At 44.4% G+C, this 17,983-nt stretch overlaps 1 protein-coding gene across 1 annotated transcript; it reads left to right on the top strand.

The window, feature by feature from the left end:
- Positions 1 to 212: 212 nt before the first annotated feature.
- AHSG (alpha 2-HS glycoprotein) lies at positions 213 to 7,406 on the top strand. The gene is made up of 7 exons (XM_046659546.1): positions 213 to 494; positions 2,720 to 2,827; positions 3,131 to 3,215; positions 3,568 to 3,731; positions 4,955 to 5,056; positions 5,997 to 6,080; positions 6,698 to 7,406. The coding sequence occupies exons 1-7, from the start codon at positions 282 to 284 to the stop codon at positions 7,031 to 7,033; spliced, it is 1,092 nt and encodes a 363-aa protein (XP_046515502.1). The 5' UTR covers positions 213 to 281; the 3' UTR covers positions 7,034 to 7,406.
- The last annotated feature ends 10,577 nt before the right edge of the window (positions 7,407 to 17,983 follow it).

The following is a 17,983-nucleotide window of genomic DNA, read 5'->3' as shown; positions in this document are numbered from 1 at the left end:
TTGGAGCATCTCCCCCCGCCCCCGCCCCCAGCAGCATTAACTTTGGCAGATTTCTTGGGGACCAGCGATGTCCTAACCTGTTTGTTTTTCCAAGGCTGATGTTTGCAGAGGTCGTTTTGGAACCAGACCAGAAATCATCCCACATCCTTATGCAATTCCTCTGGCGGGCTCCAGCAGATAAATAAAGCCCTCAGCCCCTCCATCGGCCTACCTTTCCCAGCAGAGCACCTGGGTTGGTCCCGAAGCCTCCAGCCACCTGCCCACACCTCTCTGGGGCAGCCATGAAGTCCTTCGTCCTGCTCTTTTGCCTGGCTCAGCTCTGCCACTGCCTCTCTCTCCCAAATGGCCTAAGTCCGGCTTACAGGCAACTGAACTGTGATGACCCCGAAACAGAGCAAGCAGCCCTGTTGGCCGTGGACTACATCAACAGCCACATTCATCAGGGCTACAAGCACGTCTTGAACCAAATTGACAAAGTGCAGGTGTGGGCTCAGGTAAGTGAACCTGCTGTGCATGAGTTGAAAGAACCTGTGCGCGGGGCTCAACTGGGTGTCTCAAAAGATCACATCTCCCAGCACAAATGAAACGGCAGATGGGCATACTCTCTGATTTCTTCCCAGGACTGAGGGAGGGGGCAGGGGGAGGACAAGAGTGGAGACAATCCGTGCATAGTCATGGGTCTCAAGGAGGGCGCTGGGTGGGGTGTGGGGGGCTGTGGGGAGGTGTGTAGGAGGAGAAAAGGCTTTGAATGGTATTTGAAGATCCCAGGTAGAAAGTGTGGCTTGCTAGAAAAACGAGGCCCTAAGAGCCTGGATTCCAGTTGCCAAATGGCCACTGACTAGAAACCACTTATTTTTCTTTGCCTCCGTTTCTCTGGATGAAGATTGAGAGTGAATGAAACGAGCATTTGACAGTTGCCTACTATGTGCCAAGCCCCCTCACATACATCATCTCCTTAACCCCTCCCACCCCTCGACCTGTGTGGTAGGTATTATCTTTGTCTTACATAAGAGGAAGCCACTGCTCTGACAAATGAGGGCATTCTTTTGCTCAAGGTCACATATTTACTAAGCATTAAGCTGGCGTTTGATTCCAGGCCTGTTCTACACAAGCTGCCTCCCAAAGAGAGGCACCCACATCTCAGAGAGAAGTCTTGGCATGAACAGAATTCACTTCCCCACACACTAGACAGGAAACCAATGCAGTCTGAAGCCAGGGACAATGAAGATCAAGGTGAAAATTATGCCTCGGGGTCAGTGGAGAGTTTTGGAGAGGTGGGGAAAAGGCATCTGTCTGCTGCCTATGTTGAAATTAGATTTTATATCTGATGGAGGATAATTCTTTCAGCAAACATTTATTTCACGCCTTTTGTGAGCAAGAAGCAGTGTCAGGTGCTATGGGCGACATTAGGTTGAACCATAAGAAATGGCCATTTTTGCATATTAAAAGCAGTCAGATATGGGCATTTTAACGGTTCAACCTAATACAAAGGTGAGAAGGACATAGTTTGCACCCACAAGTGCAAGTGAGACAAGATATTTGAAATCAGGATTGCCCCAGGTGCATTTTAGGAGTGCTGCAACCAGACTGAAGTACGTCGGTGGTTCAGAGGACTCAGCGATCCCTTCAGGGAAAATCAACCCAACGGGCATGTTTGAAGGAAAGGTAACGAGGGGACACTGCGATTTTCACTAACGGCAGAGCTTGAGAGTTGCTTTCTGGAGACACTCAGAAGTAGCCGGCTCCTATTCACTGCAGCTCTGAGTCTTCAGGAAGTTAAGCACATCTTAACTTGAGCACATCTGCACAGCGTAAAACACAGCTTCCTCCAGGAGAGGAGATTCGAGGCTTCAGGCACGAGTGAGTCAGGCAGAAGGGAAATGAGAGGGGCAAGCAGAGCTGGGCTGAAAGAAAAACAGGCATACTTGTACCTTCTGGATTTTCTGGGCTTTGAAGAAAGGATACAGAAAGAGGTGAACTGGCAGGAACAACTCCAAGGAGTATACAAGCTCCCTTCTCACCGCCGCCCCACCCCACCCCTCCTTCCTGTCTATACTGGCGACTTAACTGCTTCCTCAGCGTCAGAGGGAGGCTCGCTCTTCCCTTTCATTTCCAGCAGGGGGCAGCAGAGAGCAGTAACTTGGCATCCTGGCATCTACAAGCCGAAAGACAAAAAGCCAAGGACAACTAGCCCTTTAGGAAGGAAAAGAAAATGCGGAAGTAAGGAAAGTAGATGATGAGAGGGAAGGAAGAAAGAAGTAGAGATAGAAAAGATAAGGAAGTGACAATAAGGTTTGATCCTACACCACCTTCTTGGCTGCTTGACTGGGAAAACCCCAAAGCTGATTTTTTCAAAGCACTGCTTGAAGGGTGGAATTTTATAAATTAAGTAAATATCGACCCTCACTTTTAGCTTCCAGATAAAGCTCAGAGTGATGACTGTGGTCCCATCCACCTGTGCAAGCCCATGCCCTCTTCTTCCTTGTGAACACAATTTAGCACTTGCCCAGTCCACTGAGGGAGACCAGAGAAGCCCTGGTCATTTCCTGTCCACTGGCCAGGCCAGAGCTAGGTGGAGTTGCAGACGTCCAGCAGGAATGACTTTTCCCTCACCTCTCCCACAGGGGGTGCGTTCAAGCCCAAGGGGGCTCACAATTTGGTCCACTCAACAGGATCAGGGGAACAGGCTGCTCACCTCTTCATTCTGTCTCCACAACAGCCCACGGGAGAGTCGTTTAAGCTTGAAATAGACACTCTGGAAACCACCTGCCATGCACTGGACCCCACGCCCTTGGCAAACTGCTCCGTGAGGCAGCTGACCCAGCACGTGAGTGCCCTTCTTAGGGTGCCCCAGCCAGTTCCACAGTGGTTCTGCAAAAAGCCGGCCCATTTTATCCAGCTTCCCTGACTGCCCTCATGACTAGCCAGTGTGCAGCTTCTAAAACTGCCATTTGATGCCACCTTCTGTGGGGATGATTTTTACAACGGTTCAACCTGCTTGCTGTAGCCCTCCCCGAAACCAGAGAGTGTAACCTTTCAGTGTCACCCAGTGAAGGGGCTCACCTTGGACAACCGTGCCTGAGGGACCCAGCCCTCCTCCGGGGCCCTCACTCTGGGTTTCTTTCTTCAGGCTGTGGAAGGAGACTGTGACGTCCGACTGCTCAAACAGAACGGCCAGTTTTCCGTGTCGTTTGTAAAATGTAAATCCAGCCCAGGTAGAGATGATTATTATCATTCTTATTTTTACCTTGTAGAGAGAGTGAGGAGGAAACCGGAATTATTTTCAAGATAAGTAGTTCTAGCCGCTTTGTTGGTGAGGAAAAGGAGAGGCCGAATTAACTGGGTTTGGGGATTTTGAAACTGTTTTTTAAGTCGTTCTCATTGGAGATGAAAATTGCCCCTTGATGAGAGGGGACTCCTGCAGAAACGTCGGCGTGACAGGAGCTCCCTGAAGGTTTAGTCAGAAGCCATTTGGAGCATGTCTTAGCCCTTTCTAAAGAAGCTGAGCTGGAGCGAATGCCCTGGAGAATTACAACCCGGATCCTGGTTTTTTCTTTCTGAGCGCAGACTCGGCCGAGGACGTGCGCAAGGTGTGCCTAGACTGCCCCCTGCTGGCCCCGCTTAACGACACCAGGGTGGTGCACGCCGTGGAGGCTGCGCTGGCCGCCTTCAACGCTCAGAATAATGGCGCCTATTTTCAGCTTGTGGAAATTTCTCGGGCTCAACTTGTGGTAAGACTGAGCCCTTTGGACAGATTGGGCAGTTCGGTGGCCCTTCGGGAATGTACGTGGTGAAGCAGGGGTGATGGACAGAGCAGGTGCAGAAGCAGGAGGGGGAGGACAAGGAAGGTGGTGGGAGAAAAGGGATTGAAAGGGCCCTGAGGGGTATGAGGACCCGGAGTGTCATGAGGACCCAAAGAACCCCCAGGGTCTCCTCCATGCTGAGTCACTCTTAACCTTACACATTGCGCCAGTTCTAGTTAACACCGGGGCTGCGTTCAGCTGGTGTGGGCGCCCAAATTTTCCGGAAGGGCTTATTGTAAATTCACGGGTCTCTGCGTCTTTCTCACCCATCACCACTGCACATCTGTAGCACTCTCATCATTGAGTCTTATAAAGGCACGAGCCTACTTACAGAGCCTGCTGACACAGATAAGCACACCCGGGATCCTAAAATGCCTTTCGAATCACTGAAAAAAATCTCATTGTACTGTGGATAGTTCCGCACGGTTGAATGCAACAGAATTCTAATATTTAAGAAAACTGGTATTCCCGATACCAGTCATGGCACACTTGGAAATGCGTTGTATAGGTGATAATTGTATTAACCGGATGGAATATGTGATTCTCAGAACACCCACACCCCAGACTACACCAAATAACAGGTATTTTATCACTGGAGGTGTCCATATGCCCCAGGTGTCCATATGCCCTAGAAGAAAGAAAAGCACAAGTATCTTCCATACTTTAACTTATATTTTTCATTTGAGTCTGCTCTATACAATAAGTGGGAGAGGTAGTCATCTCTCTACTTCCCCACCCTGTCTAGGAGTAAGCCGAACCTTGGGTCTCAAAGTGCAGCCCCACAAGGGGAGGCTGGGGGAAGGCAGGGTTCCCACTCAGGTCAGTATAATGTCAGCCCTCTGGGTTCCTGCTTCCTGTTTGAAAACTCACCTCTGCCCTGAATGATGGGCGCTGGCTACCTGCACCTCCTTCAAGAAGGACCCCACACTGACCTCTCTATAAAGCACTTCAGTTCACAACGCCACAATAACGGCCGTGTGTAAGCCATTGGCCTGCTTCCTGGCCGCACAGTGTGGTCTAGGTGAATGGTGCTCCCTGGAGTGTGCAAGTGCAAGGCCGTGGCCCTGGCTACTTCCCTCCAGCTTCTCCCTCCCTGCCTTTTTCATGCTAAATCGTGTTGCCTCACGAACATTTTCGTTTGTTCTCATCAGCCTCTTCCAGTTTCCGTCCATGTGGAGTTTGCAGTAGCTGCCACTGACTGTGTTGCTAAAGAGGTCATAGACCCAGCCAAGTGCAACCTGCTGGCGGAAAAGGTGAGCGGGCCAGGCCCTGGGGACAGCAAAGCTGGTCATAGAGCACACTTCCGTAGAGCAAGTTAGTGTCTTGGGGCTGCGGAAAAGAGATAACAGTGCAAAATACCCACTCCCTGTGAGGATGGGTCATGCCAGGCCTTCCTCGGGGGTGTCACCATCCCCCCCCCCCCCTTAAAAGCTGTCGCCAAATCCTCTCGCCCACTGGAGGCCCCTGGAGTTAGGAGAAAGACAGAGGCTGCTTCCTAGTGAAGCCAGTCATGCCCAGCTGCTGGGAGTGTGAAGTGTAGAATTTCTAGATATACCTCTGATGCGAAATCTTTCAAGCCCTTGAGCCAGTAATGTTCACTTCCAGGAATTTAAAGGGAACATCAGAGATGTTTGACAGAAACATATCTATAAAGATTTATTATAGATACAAAATGACCCCAAAAAGATCTGAATGTCCAACAACTGCAAGTCATTGACTAAAATATGGCACATTGGTAAACAGAAAATTATGCAGACACTAAAAGTTATGCCTTCAAAGAATAATGAACGATATAAGAAAATGCTGTCGTATTATATAGTAAATGAAAAACATAGGCTACAAAATAGTATAGACACAATATCTCAATTTATAAATGTCACCATAGTGTTTAAAAAGAAGAAAGAAATACATGGATGTTAGTGGAAGTTCTCCTGGGTCACCAGCATTTCTGGGATTGTGGGTGATTCTCCCAGTCTCACAGCATTTCTGTATTTTCTACATTCTATGTGGAGGTATGTGTTGTATATATTCTATAGGCAGAAACTGTAAACTTTAGGAAGAAGGTATTTTTAAAAAAAAACGGAATTAGGAATTTGAGGTTTTTTTCTTTGACATATTGGTGTATCGGTGAAACTGAGGGAGAAATCTACTTTTTTGAACCAGTTCAAATAATTCCTCCCTTTTTCTGGACAGCAATATGGCTTCTGTAAGGCGACACTCACAGAGAAGGTTGGTGGGGAAGATGTTGCTGTGACCTGCACGGTGTTCCAAACACAGGTAACGGCGCCATGGGTATTCTCGCTCTCACCTTCAGAATACATTTATGCAGTGCATTAGTAACCACAGGGCGTTTGCTGCCCTGTCCTTCTGAATTCCACAGTATAAACAGCACGGGAGTATGTGGACTCATCCACGAATGGAAGGACTATTTCAGCCATGACTTCTCCTGCCACAAGCTAGCGACTACAGGGCAGAACCACCCTAATGTGTAGTTGACAAAGCCAGCTTTTCATTTGTGGGAGGTGGGAGTGGTTTTCTGAGTTCCAGAGACCGTGTGGCCAGATCTGCCTGGCATCTCCCGGTGGCTGCAGGTATAGATGACCAAGAGGATGACACTGCTGGTGAAGGTTAGCCATAAGATGGGGTGCTTTTGTTCATAGGTTGTGTGTGTGAGTCCACCGTCCCCAGGAGAATTGACGAGAAACGGGGCCAGTTACCCCAGCCCTGTAGCTCTGATGACAATCCTTTGCATCTAGGTGGTTCTTTTTTGCCAGATTCCTTGCAAATAAAAGTTATTACTGGGAGCAAGTTGGGTGGGGTTCCACCCAGAAGCATGGGTGTCCTTGTCTGGGAGAAGAAATGTAGCTAACCTAAGGAAATGGGCCTTTCTCCAGCCCGTGGTCCCGCTGCCCCAGCCAGACGGCCCTGATGTGGGGGTGCCCGGCCCTGTGGCAGACGCAGCTACGCCTGCACCTTCTCCAGCTGACCTGCCTGTAGCTTCCCTGGTGGTGGGACCTGTGGTGGTGGCAGCTCCCCAGCTCCCCCCGCCAGTGCACCGGGCACACTATGACCTACGCCACGCCTTCGCGGGTGTGGGCTCAGGGGAGTCTGCCTCAGGAGAAGCATTCCACGTGGAGAAGCCACCCAAGGTGGCACATCCTAACACTGCTGCTGCCGCTGGTCCAGTGGTCCGCCCTTGCCCGGGGAGAATCAGATACTTCAAGATCTAGGTGAAGGTCAGAGATGAGAAGGTTTGGCACAGAGAACACAGCCACCGTTTTGTCCAAGTCTGGGTATGGTGGGGGCCCTGTCTGCTAACAAAGCAAGTTCTCCATGTGGTCTTGATTAATATCAAGTCTTGACTCCCAAGTTCTCTTCGTTCTTCAGAGGACAGAAGCAGAGCGGGTGATGGTTATGTTTGCCAGTAACTTGATTGTCCTTGTTTTGATGCTAAGCAGCCACCACTGTATTCTCTGCCTTCTTTTGACCTCACGAAAACAATTAGAACTATGACTTTCAGAGGTGCTCTTGCCAAGCTTATATGTGCTTGTTAATAAAAGTGCCTGAAGGACCTTCCTTAATAAAGAAGGTTCTGAGCTGAAATGTGGTCCTGATTATTGCGTACTTCATCCACACTCACATGAGTGGTCTGTCTTCCCAACAACCACACCACAAGCGTCCCTAAGCAAAACCAAAGTAAAAATAGAAACAAAATAGAACAAAACTCTGCTCTATTACTACTGCTCATGACCCATAGGACGTCCCCATTTCCTTAGGAGAAAATAATTCTTTTCATTTCATAAGGGACGGAAAATATTAATAAAGGAGGATGAAACGCCTGAACTTTGTACAGACAAACCCACTATTGGTTTTCCCCAATACCCAGGTAAGGAGAGATTGGTAACATGGGAACCTCACTTTAATTATATCTATTCATTATTTATGTTTAAAATAACTGTTGATTGTACTATAGACACTTCATTTTATATTGAAGGGTTGGTCTTTCTAGCTAGTCCATTTTAAGGCCTTACGTTAAAGCTCTAGTTTATAGTATGAAGAGAGGAGGAATATCTAGACAGGTAAATCCAGTGGACGTTTGTAGACAGCATTCAAGTGTTCAGATAGCATAAAGGAAGAAACATTTTTTATTATAGAATAGTGCCTAGACTATTTCAATTTTGGTCTACTAGCATTGGGTTGTTCTGAGCAACCCATCACTTAAGAGGGGTCCTTTCAGATGGAATTTTAAAGGAGTAGAACTAGTAACCCGTTGAGTGGTTTCGCTTGAACCAAGGAGATTGAATCAAGCATTGACACTCATCACTCTTTTTTTGTTTTGTTTTTCTTTGAGTTCATAATAGTTTACATCATTGTGAAATTTCAGCTGTACGTTATTTCTTGTCTGTCACCACGTAGGTGCTCCCCTTCACCCCCTGTGTCCACATCCCAACCCTCTTCCCCTCATAACCACTCAAATATTTTCTTTGTCCGTATGCTTGTTTATATTCCACATACAAGTGAAATCATCTGGTGTCTCTCTCAGTCTGGCTTATTTTGCTTAGCATAATTCCCTCCAGGTCCATCCATGTTGTTGCAAATGGGATGATTTTGTCTTTTTCTCTGGCTGAGTAGTGTTTCACTGTACAAATATACCACATCTTCTTTATCCAGTCATCGGTCGATGGGCACTTGGATTGTTTCTATGTCCTGGCTATTGTGAATAGTGATGCAATGAACATAGGGGTGCATATGTTACTTTGGACTGTTGATTTCAAGTTGTTTGGGTCGATACCCAGTAGTGGGATATCTGGGTCTTATGGTGGTTCTATTTTTAGTTTTTTGAGGAATCTCCATACTGTTTTCCATAATAGCTGCACCAGTTTGCATTCCCACCAGCGACACTCATTGCTCTTGTCTAGAGGTTTTGCCAGTATTCCAGTAACCCGAGGAATGGCAAGGAAAATGGGCAAACCACTAGGTATCTCAGAAGTCAAGGAAGATGAGGTATGGTGAGCTGGGCTAAATGCTGCAGAAAGAGCAATGAGAATGAGGACCGAGAAAAGGCCGTGGGGTTAGCTGACTGACTTGGAGGTCATGGTGACCTCTGGCAGATGCATTTTCAATAGAAGGATGAGTAGAAAGGCCTGGTTTCAGAGGGTTGACTGGTGGTCTATGATAAGGAAGTGGAGGGGTGCATGTATTCCCTCTTTGAAGCGGTTTGATGGTGAAGGATAGGAGAGAGAGGATGTAATCTAAAAGAATAACTGGGTGAAGGGAAAATTTCTTTTTCAGGAAAGAAGAGTCTTGAATGTATTTAGGGCAAAGGATAGGAAGAGATGGAAGAAAAAAGAAAGAAAGGAGATGATGGGCAGGGTTGCAGGGAAGATATTTAATGGAGAGCTGGAAATGGGAGGGTCTGGACAGCTCTGCCAAGGATTCTAGTCCTTCCTTGAGGGAACTTGGAAGAGGATCCTGAAAAGGCACCTTTTACCCAGTACTTTCCACCCTTGTTACACACAGGTGTGTCTGTGAGGGAGCATGGGGAGTGTTAGTCAGTGTGCTTTCCATGGCAGATGGTAGACGCGCAACCCGAAGCAGCTTAAGTAAAAAGGGTAAAATGTTACCTCTTTGTCTACTGGGAATTCAAATGAATGAGTCTTACCTCAGGCACAGCTGGACCTAGGGGTTCAAAAGATGTCATCCCTCTCTCTCTGTGTCCCATTCTGTCTCTCTCTTCATCTCCCAACAATGCCCGCCTTCAGTCTCAGCCACATGGCCACTGGCAGTCTACGTCAGCATTAGTGCCTAAGCCCCAAGAAAGAGAGAAAGACCATTCAAGAAGAGCCAAGAGAGGACCTATTCCGGGGAAGAGCAGGCAGAGAGGCCTAGAGGCAGGAAATCAGTGGATATGGCCAAGGATGAGAAAGGAAGCTGGAATGAAGCAAGTTAGAGGAGAAGGAGAGCTGTAGAAGATGAGGTTGAAGAAGTGGATGGGGCCAGGTCATAAACAGCCTTGAGGTTCCCGGGGGAGTTAGGATGTAACTCTCAGTGCAGTGGGAAACCACTAAAGGTTCTAGGCAGGTCAGTGACGTGATCCAATTTACATTAAAAGATCACTCAGGCTCCTTGATTCTCAAGCTGGGGATGGGGTCAGACGGGGTAGAGCTATATCATCTTCCCCCAGAGGGACATTTGGAAGTAACAACTGGAGGCATTTATGTGAGATGCTTCTAGATAGAGGCTAGGGATGCTAACCATTCTGAAATGGACAGAACAGCCCCAACAATGAAGTCCCAACAATGAACAATGATTGATTAATGCCCCAAATGCTAATAGCATTCACGTTGTTAGTTGCTGTAGAGAAAATGGGTTGTAGCTGGGCAAGAGTAGCCACAGGACAGAAAGTGACTAGAGCTTTCTAGGGGAGAGATAGTGTGCCTTAGTCCAAGGTGGTGGACAGCGGATGTGGTAAAACAAGGATATAATTTGCAGGTAGAACTCCTAGGACCTGCTGATGGATTTGATGTGGGCGTGAGAAAGAGAGAGGTGAAGGACAACTCCTGGATTTATGGCTTTGCAAACTGAGTAGATGGTGGTGCCATTAACTGAGGCAGAGGGCACTGGTTCATTTCGTTTGTTTCCTCAACTTCTCTCCTCTCTGTCTTGAAATAGTGCGTTGATTTCTCTCTCAGGCTAACCTATGCCTTGATGTCCTGCCTCTCAAGGAACCAGTGAATCCAACAGACTTGCGTGACCTGGGCCAAACTGCTTCACATTTCACCTTGCACTTCTCATTGCCCTCATTGTACAAACAGGTGTATACAGCAGCCTGGCAAGGCTGTAGCGAGGATTAAGTGAGATGCTGGAAGTATAAGCTTGGAAACTTCTAGGTTCTCAGGAAATTCCCTCCCTCTCTGCTGCCTCTTCCTGTCTTCTGAATGTGGTAGCTTCAGAGGATTATGTTCTTCACCTTCTCTTACATGTGTACTCTGCTTGGCAAGTCCATCCTCTCTCATGGTTTAAACTCTCAGTCTTACACAGATGACTTCCGACTTTACAGCTCCAGCTCGGGCCTCTTTCTTGACTTCCAACATTGTGTTTCCAAATGTCTCCAGAATCTCCTCATTGAATTCACCTAGAACAGTTTCCTGTGTGATTAATTTCATCTAAGAGATGCATACCTGAAGACTCAGCAGTATTCAAAATGTGCATATTCTAGAAAAATTTCTTCCCAAGAATAAACGTAAATTAGGATGAGTTATGGAGCTATTAAATCTACTGCACTTACAGCACATTTTTGCATTAAGGCTGCTCTATACTTTCTCAATCTCATCTTTAATATTTTGCAGAGTGCTCTCTCCTAAATTAATAGCATTGCATATGTCTCATTTACTTGCCTTCTTAGTGGCTTTTTAATCACATCTAACTCATGTTCCAAAGTTATTGGATTTCAGGTATGTTTTTTAGTACTTGTAATACCACTATCAATTAACAATATTTGGTGGGTGTTATGATAATACAAATATTTACAACTTTAATAACAGTAAATGTTAGAATACTAGAATAGTGATCATCAAAATCGCTTATCAAAATTTTGCTGCATGTGCAAAAAAGTGTGGTCCCCATGATGTTGACAAAGCATGATGGGTAGTTCTCTTCCAAGGGACAGTCATATAGCAATGCTGTAAACAAGGCTTACAATGCACTTGCTTTAAAAATACTTAATCTTTGGCTAATTTTTACAATTTGTGGAATTCAAATTTAGAGTGTTATGTATAAGCTGAGACTTTATTGATATTTTAATATCCCATTATTTAAAATTTTCATGATTCAAAATCATGCAATGTAACTATCACAAAATGTAACTATCTTGTATGTCCAAACCTCAACTGATCCATTTCTTTTCCGAATTGACTCCCATCCCTGCATCTTTCCCATTTGGTTCATAACACTGAGTCACCCAGCAATTAAAGTTTCACTCCTCACAACCTGAATTCTGCTTTTTTAGTCTTTAAGATTTAAAGGAAGAATATGTAACCTACGTGATATATAGCATTTTTAACATTAGTTTCCTAAATAATCATTTTCATAAAATATTGCTGGTGCTGGCCTATACTACTCCTCCCACCTCTACCCCTTTGCCTACCCACCACCTAGACCCGAAAACCCCAGACACTAGGAATATGTGAAATACGATGCTGACTTACTAGCATTCCTATCACCATATACATATATAACATATGTACATATATAATTATATAAAATATCCATTCACTAGGTGATGACTCCAACCCTCCCCTCATATGACCTTCCAGAGCCAAGAATGTGCGTGATATTTGTCACAGCATTATTTGAAAGAGCAAAAATTATAAATAACATTAATTTTCTATAATGATTGACTGGCTAACTAAGTTTTGTTACATTCATTCCATGGATTACTATACAGAAACTTTAAATCATGTTCCAAAAAGTAACAATTCATATAGAAAATATTCACAATATATTTTGACATGAAAAGGCACATTTCAAAATGATATGATCCTAATTTTATAAAAGTAATCTACATATGTAGGCGTATTCATATATACATACACACAGACATGGAAATTGCAGAGTAACAGGAAGGAAAACACTAAAATATTGATACTGATTATATCTGAGTTATGAAATAACGAGGAATTGTTTTTATTTATTGTATTAATACTTTTCTAATTTCCTAAACTTTCTATAACGCTTATGTATTGCTTTTTTAGAAAAAGATTTTTATTTAATTTTGTTTGCTTAGAACAAGGATCAGCAAACTTCTTTTGTAAAGGGCCAGATAGTAAATATTTTTGGCTTCATGGGCCTTACAGTCTCTGTGTCAGCTACTCAACTCTGCTGTTGTAGCAAGAAGCAGCCATACAAAACATAAACACATAGGTGGAGCTGTGTTCCAATAAAACTTTATTTACAAAATTAACAGTGAGCTGCATCTGGCCCTCAGGTTGTAGCTTGCCAAAGTGTCCAAAACAGTGGTAATAAGGATATTAGGAGAAAAATGGTGATCAAAGAGTGGGGCAGTTCCATGTGGATTTGAGTGCTGGTCTCTGGAGTGAGAGTGGTCAAGCAAGAAGGAAGCTAGAGTGATGCAATGGGAATGATGAATTTATCTGAATAATAGCAGGTGAGGGTGGAGGGCAGGAGTGTAAGCCAGGAGCTAAAGACATTGTAGCTGAGAGGGGGTGACCAGAAGGTCAGAAGATGGCAGTGACAGGAAGGGAGAGGCTACTGCAGCCATGTGCATCCTCAAAGAAACAGGTTTTTATGCAAGCATAGAGGACTAATGTCCTGGAAATGCCAAAGTTACTAAACATAAGCATCCATTCCAAAGTTCTTACAGAGAAGTTGTTTCTGATACTGGCCCTGCTATCAGTTTCCCTACATTAAACCCAACATATATGGGGTTAAAAGCAAAGAACTCATTCCCTGCTTACTCCCTGGCTTCCTGGCACCAGAATCTGCTATCCACCCTGGAGACAAATGGCCAAGGACAACCACCTGGATTTGTTATCTCCTCCTCCTCCTCTCTTCAAGTAGTCTCAAGGCCAAACACAGGCTGGTGGAAAAGCTCTGACCAGCAAAGCCATATGCTCCCCCTCACGTACCTAAAACCCCAAATAAAAACCCTTACTTTTAGCTTTTTGGGGAGTTTGGGATTTCAGCATTAGCTGCCCTTTCTCGTTGCTCAGTGCTGTGCAATAATAAAATTCCTACTTTCTTCCACTACACCCAGTGTCAGAGATTGGCTTGCTGTGCAATGGGTGAGTGAACTCACTTCAGGTTCGCTATCATTTCTTTGGGGAACACCAGGCTTGAGTTGAGCCCAGGAAAATAACTAACTTAAGAAGGTAGGTAGGCTTATCTACTAAGGAGTGGGAATTTCAGAAGGCACAGCGGAAAGAAACATTTGGGCAAAAGAGGGATTCTTGATGGTATACCAATTTGAGGCAGAGGAAGCAGAGAGCACAGAGAAGATCACATGGATGAGAAAGGATAGACAATAAAAGGGGTTCTATTAGGGGCGTGTTGGGCTTGCAAGGATTAGCGTCCAGAATGAGTGGAAAACAGTCTGCATTGATTGTAGTTTGGTAATTCAAGGTGGCTCGAGAGCAGGCAGTGGGATTAATTAATTGCCAGGCTCTCAATACAGGAAACAATGACAATCTCTGGAGTATGGGAGGCCTTTTCCTAACTAGGTAGCTGCCATCCCCTCTCCTTCCAACCCCATCTCACCCAAAGCCCATACATGTCTATGTTGCCTTAGGTCCTCATTAAGACAAGCCATAGATGTAACTTATTGGGCAATAATGTTTTTATCCTCTCTAGTGCAGCCTCCTTTTATTTTCTATAACACATAGTCCTTCTTATTCACTTCACCACCTCTTGATGCATTGCCTGGAGGAGGAATTCAACAAGTAAGGAAGGGAAGAATGACCTCCTAACTGATCTTTCCAGCTCCTGCCCCTCCTTCTTCCAGCTATCCCATACTGGGCTGCCGGATGCCCATGCACAAAGCCCAGCTTGTGGCCCTCTCCTCCAAAAGGAGGGTTCATATGATCACAGGTCTCCACACTAGGGAGTGCAAACCCCAGGGAATGCACAAGATACATCACTGGCTTGTGGGGAAAAAGCATCTGAAATCGATTTTTCTAGTTTTTAATATTTTACTGTATTTACTGGCTGTGTATATTTGAGCATTTGACAGTGATCAAATGACAATGATTTTCCTTTTAAATAGACTTTATTTTTTGGAGTAGTTTTAGAATTTCAGCAAAATTCAGCAGAAAGTACAAAGATTCCCTATATACCCATTGTCCCCACTCATGCATAGGCTCCATTATCAACATCCCTGACCAGAGTGGTACAGTTGTTATAATTGATGAACCTGCATTCACATGTTATTGTCTCCCAAAGTCCATAGCTCATATTAGGGTTCACTCTTGTACATTCGGTGGGTTTGGACAAATGTATAATGACATGTATCCACCAGGATAGTATCATACAGAATAGTTTCACTGTCCTAAGATACTCTGTGTTCTGCCTAGTCATTCTCCACATTCCCTGGCAACCACTGATGTTTTTGCTGTCTCCATAGTGTCACCTTTTCCAGAATGTCATATAGTTGTAATCATACAGTATGTGTAGTCTTTTCACATTGGCTTTTTTCACTTAGTAATATGCATTTGTGGTTCCTCCATGTCTTTTCATGGCTCAAAAGCTCATTTCTTTTTAGTGTTGAATAATATTCCATTGTCTGGATGTACCACAGTTTATCCATTCACCTATTGAAGGCGTCTTGGTTGTTTCCAAGTTTTGGAAATTATGAATAAAGCTGCTGTAAACGTTCATATGCTGGTTTTTGTGTGGACTCATTTGGGTAAATACCAATGAGTGTGACTGCTGGATCATATGGTAAGAGTATGTTTAGTTTTATAAGAAATTGCCAAACTGTCTTGCAAAGTGGCTATACCATTTTGCATTCCCACCAGCAAGAGATGAGCATTCTTGTTGCTCTATATCCTCACCAGTATTTGGTGGTGTCAGTATTTTGGAATTTGGCCATTCTAAAATGTGTGTGGTGGTATCTTAGTTTTGTTTTAATTTGCATTTCCCTGATGACGTATGATGTGGAGCATCTTTTTTTTTTTTTTTGATTTGATTTTTTTCCTTTTTATCCCCAAAGCCCTGCTGTACATAGCTGTATATTCTTCATTGTGGGTCCTTCTAGTTGTGGCATGTGGGACACTGCCTCAGCGTGGTTTGATGAGCGGTGCCATGTCCGTGCCCAGGATTCGAACCAACGAAACACTGGGCTGCCTGCAGCGGAGCGCGCGAACTTAACCACTCGGCCATGGGGCCAGCCCCGGAGCATCTTTTTATATGCTCATTTACCATCTGTATATCTTCTTTCGTGAGGTTCATGTCTTTTGCCCATTTTTCAGTCAGGTTGTTCATTTTCTTATTTTTGAGTTTTAAGAGTTCTTTGAGGGGCCAGCCCAGTGGCGCAGCAGTTAAGTTCACACGTTCCGCTTCAGTGGCCCAGGGTTCACCGGTTTGGATCCCAGGTGCAGACCTACACACCACTTGTCAAGCCTCACTGTGGCAGGCATCCCACATATAAAGTAGAGGAAGATGGGCATGGATGTTAGCTCAGGGCCAGTCTTCCTTAGCAAAAAGGGGAAGATTGGTGGCAGATGTTAGCTCAGGGCTAATCTTCCTCAAAAAAAAAAAAAAACAGAGTTCTTTGAATATTTTGGATAAAGTCCTTTAGCAGATCCTCATCTCATTCCTATCTTTCTCTCAAACCTTTTCCTCCTCCCAGTACCTCCCCTTTATGGTACTCCTTTCTCATGTCCTCTCCGAATCACAACTCTGCAGCCATTTCTGACCCTTCTTCTCCAAGGTCTCCCATCAGCTGCTTGCTGAGGCCCTTCACAGTGCCTTGTGGGTTGAATGAATAAACAAACTAGGGAGATCAATCAGTGACTCAGTCCTGGGTTCAAACAGTTGAATGTTTCCTCCTCGATAGTATCAGGATCTAGAGTATGAGGCAGAGATTATCAAAAGTAATGGAAAGGAAGAAGGCTCAGGGATGAATTTTAGGTCAGCACAAGCGCAGCATCAGACCCTGTGGACCCAGGGCCCCAGAAGCGGTCCAGGGATCATCTGGGTGGTAAGTCATTGAATAGAAAAAGGAACATCTGCACTCACACAGTCTAGTGGGAGTGTGAATTGGGCACTTTTGGAATCCATGTATAATGCTGTTGTTGGAACTGTCTCAAGCTATAAACATTTTTCCTCAAAACTTAAATCTCACCAGGAGATCACTTTAGATTTAGAGTTCCCTGTTATTTGGTGCTTAGTCAGCTTGAGCTGCTGTAACAAATACCACAGATTGGGTGGCTTCAACAACAGAAATTTATTTCTCTCAGTTCTGGAGCCTAGAAGTCTTTGGCTAGAAGTTCAAGATCAGGCTGGTAGAGTTCTTGATGAGGACTCCTCTTCCTGCCTTGTAGACAGACACTTTCTTGCTCTATCCTCACATGATGGACAGAGAGAGCTCTGTTCTCTTCATCCTCTTATGTGGGCACCAATCCCATCATGAGGGCTCCACCACATGATGTCATCCAAACCCAATTACTTCCCAAAGGCCCCACCTCCAAATGCCATCACATTGGGTATTAGGGCTTCAACATATAGATTTGGGGGGATATATTCAGTCCATAGAATGGGGACATTTATGGTAAATAAGGCCATTAATAATTTTCTGCTTCTTAATCATCTGGTGTTTATATAACTAGCAATTTTTAATCTTTATTGTTATTTAATTTATTTCTAACTTCTTATTTTGAATTATCTTCAAAATTACAGAAGAATTGCAATAGTAGAAAGAACTCCCATGTACTCTTTGTGCAAATTCAGCAATTGTTGCTATTTTGTCCCATTCTGTCTCTCTGTCTCTACATACACACGCATACACACACATTCACACACTTTATGTTTTTCTGAACTATTTGAGAATAAGTTGCAGACATTATGCACTTCTCTCTTTATTCCTAAATACTTCAGGTCTATTTCCTAAGAACAAGCACATTCTCTTACATAATCGCAGTTTAGTTACTAAATTCAGAAAATTTAACATTTGTATACTATTAGATCATTTACGTTCCATGTGCAAAATTTGCCACTGGTCCCAATGATGTTCTTTAGAGCAGTCTTTCCTCCTTATTCTATGATTCAATCTAGGGTCAAAGTGAAGTCACACGTTGCATTTAGTTATAAAGTCTCCTTAGTCTCCTTTAGTCTAGAACAGTTCTTGAGCCTTTCTTTGTCTTTCATGAGTTGACATTATAGAAGAGTGCAAGCTAGTTGTTCTGTAGAATGTCCTTCAATTCGGGTTTGCCTCAACTTTCCTCATAAGGAGATTTAGGTTATAGCTTCCTCCTTCCCCAAGGAATATCATGGAAGTGATATTATGTTCTCAGTGCATGATATCAGGAAACACATGGTATCTGTTTTCTCATTAATGATGATGTTAATTTTGATCATTTGGTTAAGGTGGTGCCTTCCAGGTTTCTCTGCTATATAATTTCCCTCTTTATAATTAATAAGTAGTTAATTAATTTTAATTAATTATT

The sequence above is a fragment of the Equus quagga genome, chromosome 4, assembly GCF_021613505.1.
Source record: "Equus quagga isolate Etosha38 chromosome 4, UCLA_HA_Equagga_1.0, whole genome shotgun sequence".
NCBI classification, from domain to species: Eukaryota; Metazoa; Chordata; class Mammalia; order Perissodactyla; family Equidae; genus Equus; species Equus quagga.
The sequence above is the reverse complement of the archived record's forward strand: the minus strand, read 5'-3'. Positions and strand labels throughout refer to the sequence as shown.

Coding starts and splice junctions, on each gene's coding strand:
- AHSG (XM_046659546.1), top strand. CDS start 282: ATGAAGTCCTTCGTCCTGCTCTTTTGCCTGGCTCAGCTCTGCCACTGC. Junction 2,828..3,130: donor TGAGGCAGCTGACCCAGCAC/GTGAGTGCCCTT, acceptor TTCTTTCTTCAG/GCTGTGGAAGGAGACTGTGA. Junction 3,732..4,954: donor TTTCTCGGGCTCAACTTGTG/GTAAGACTGAGC, acceptor TGTTCTCATCAG/CCTCTTCCAGTTTCCGTCCA.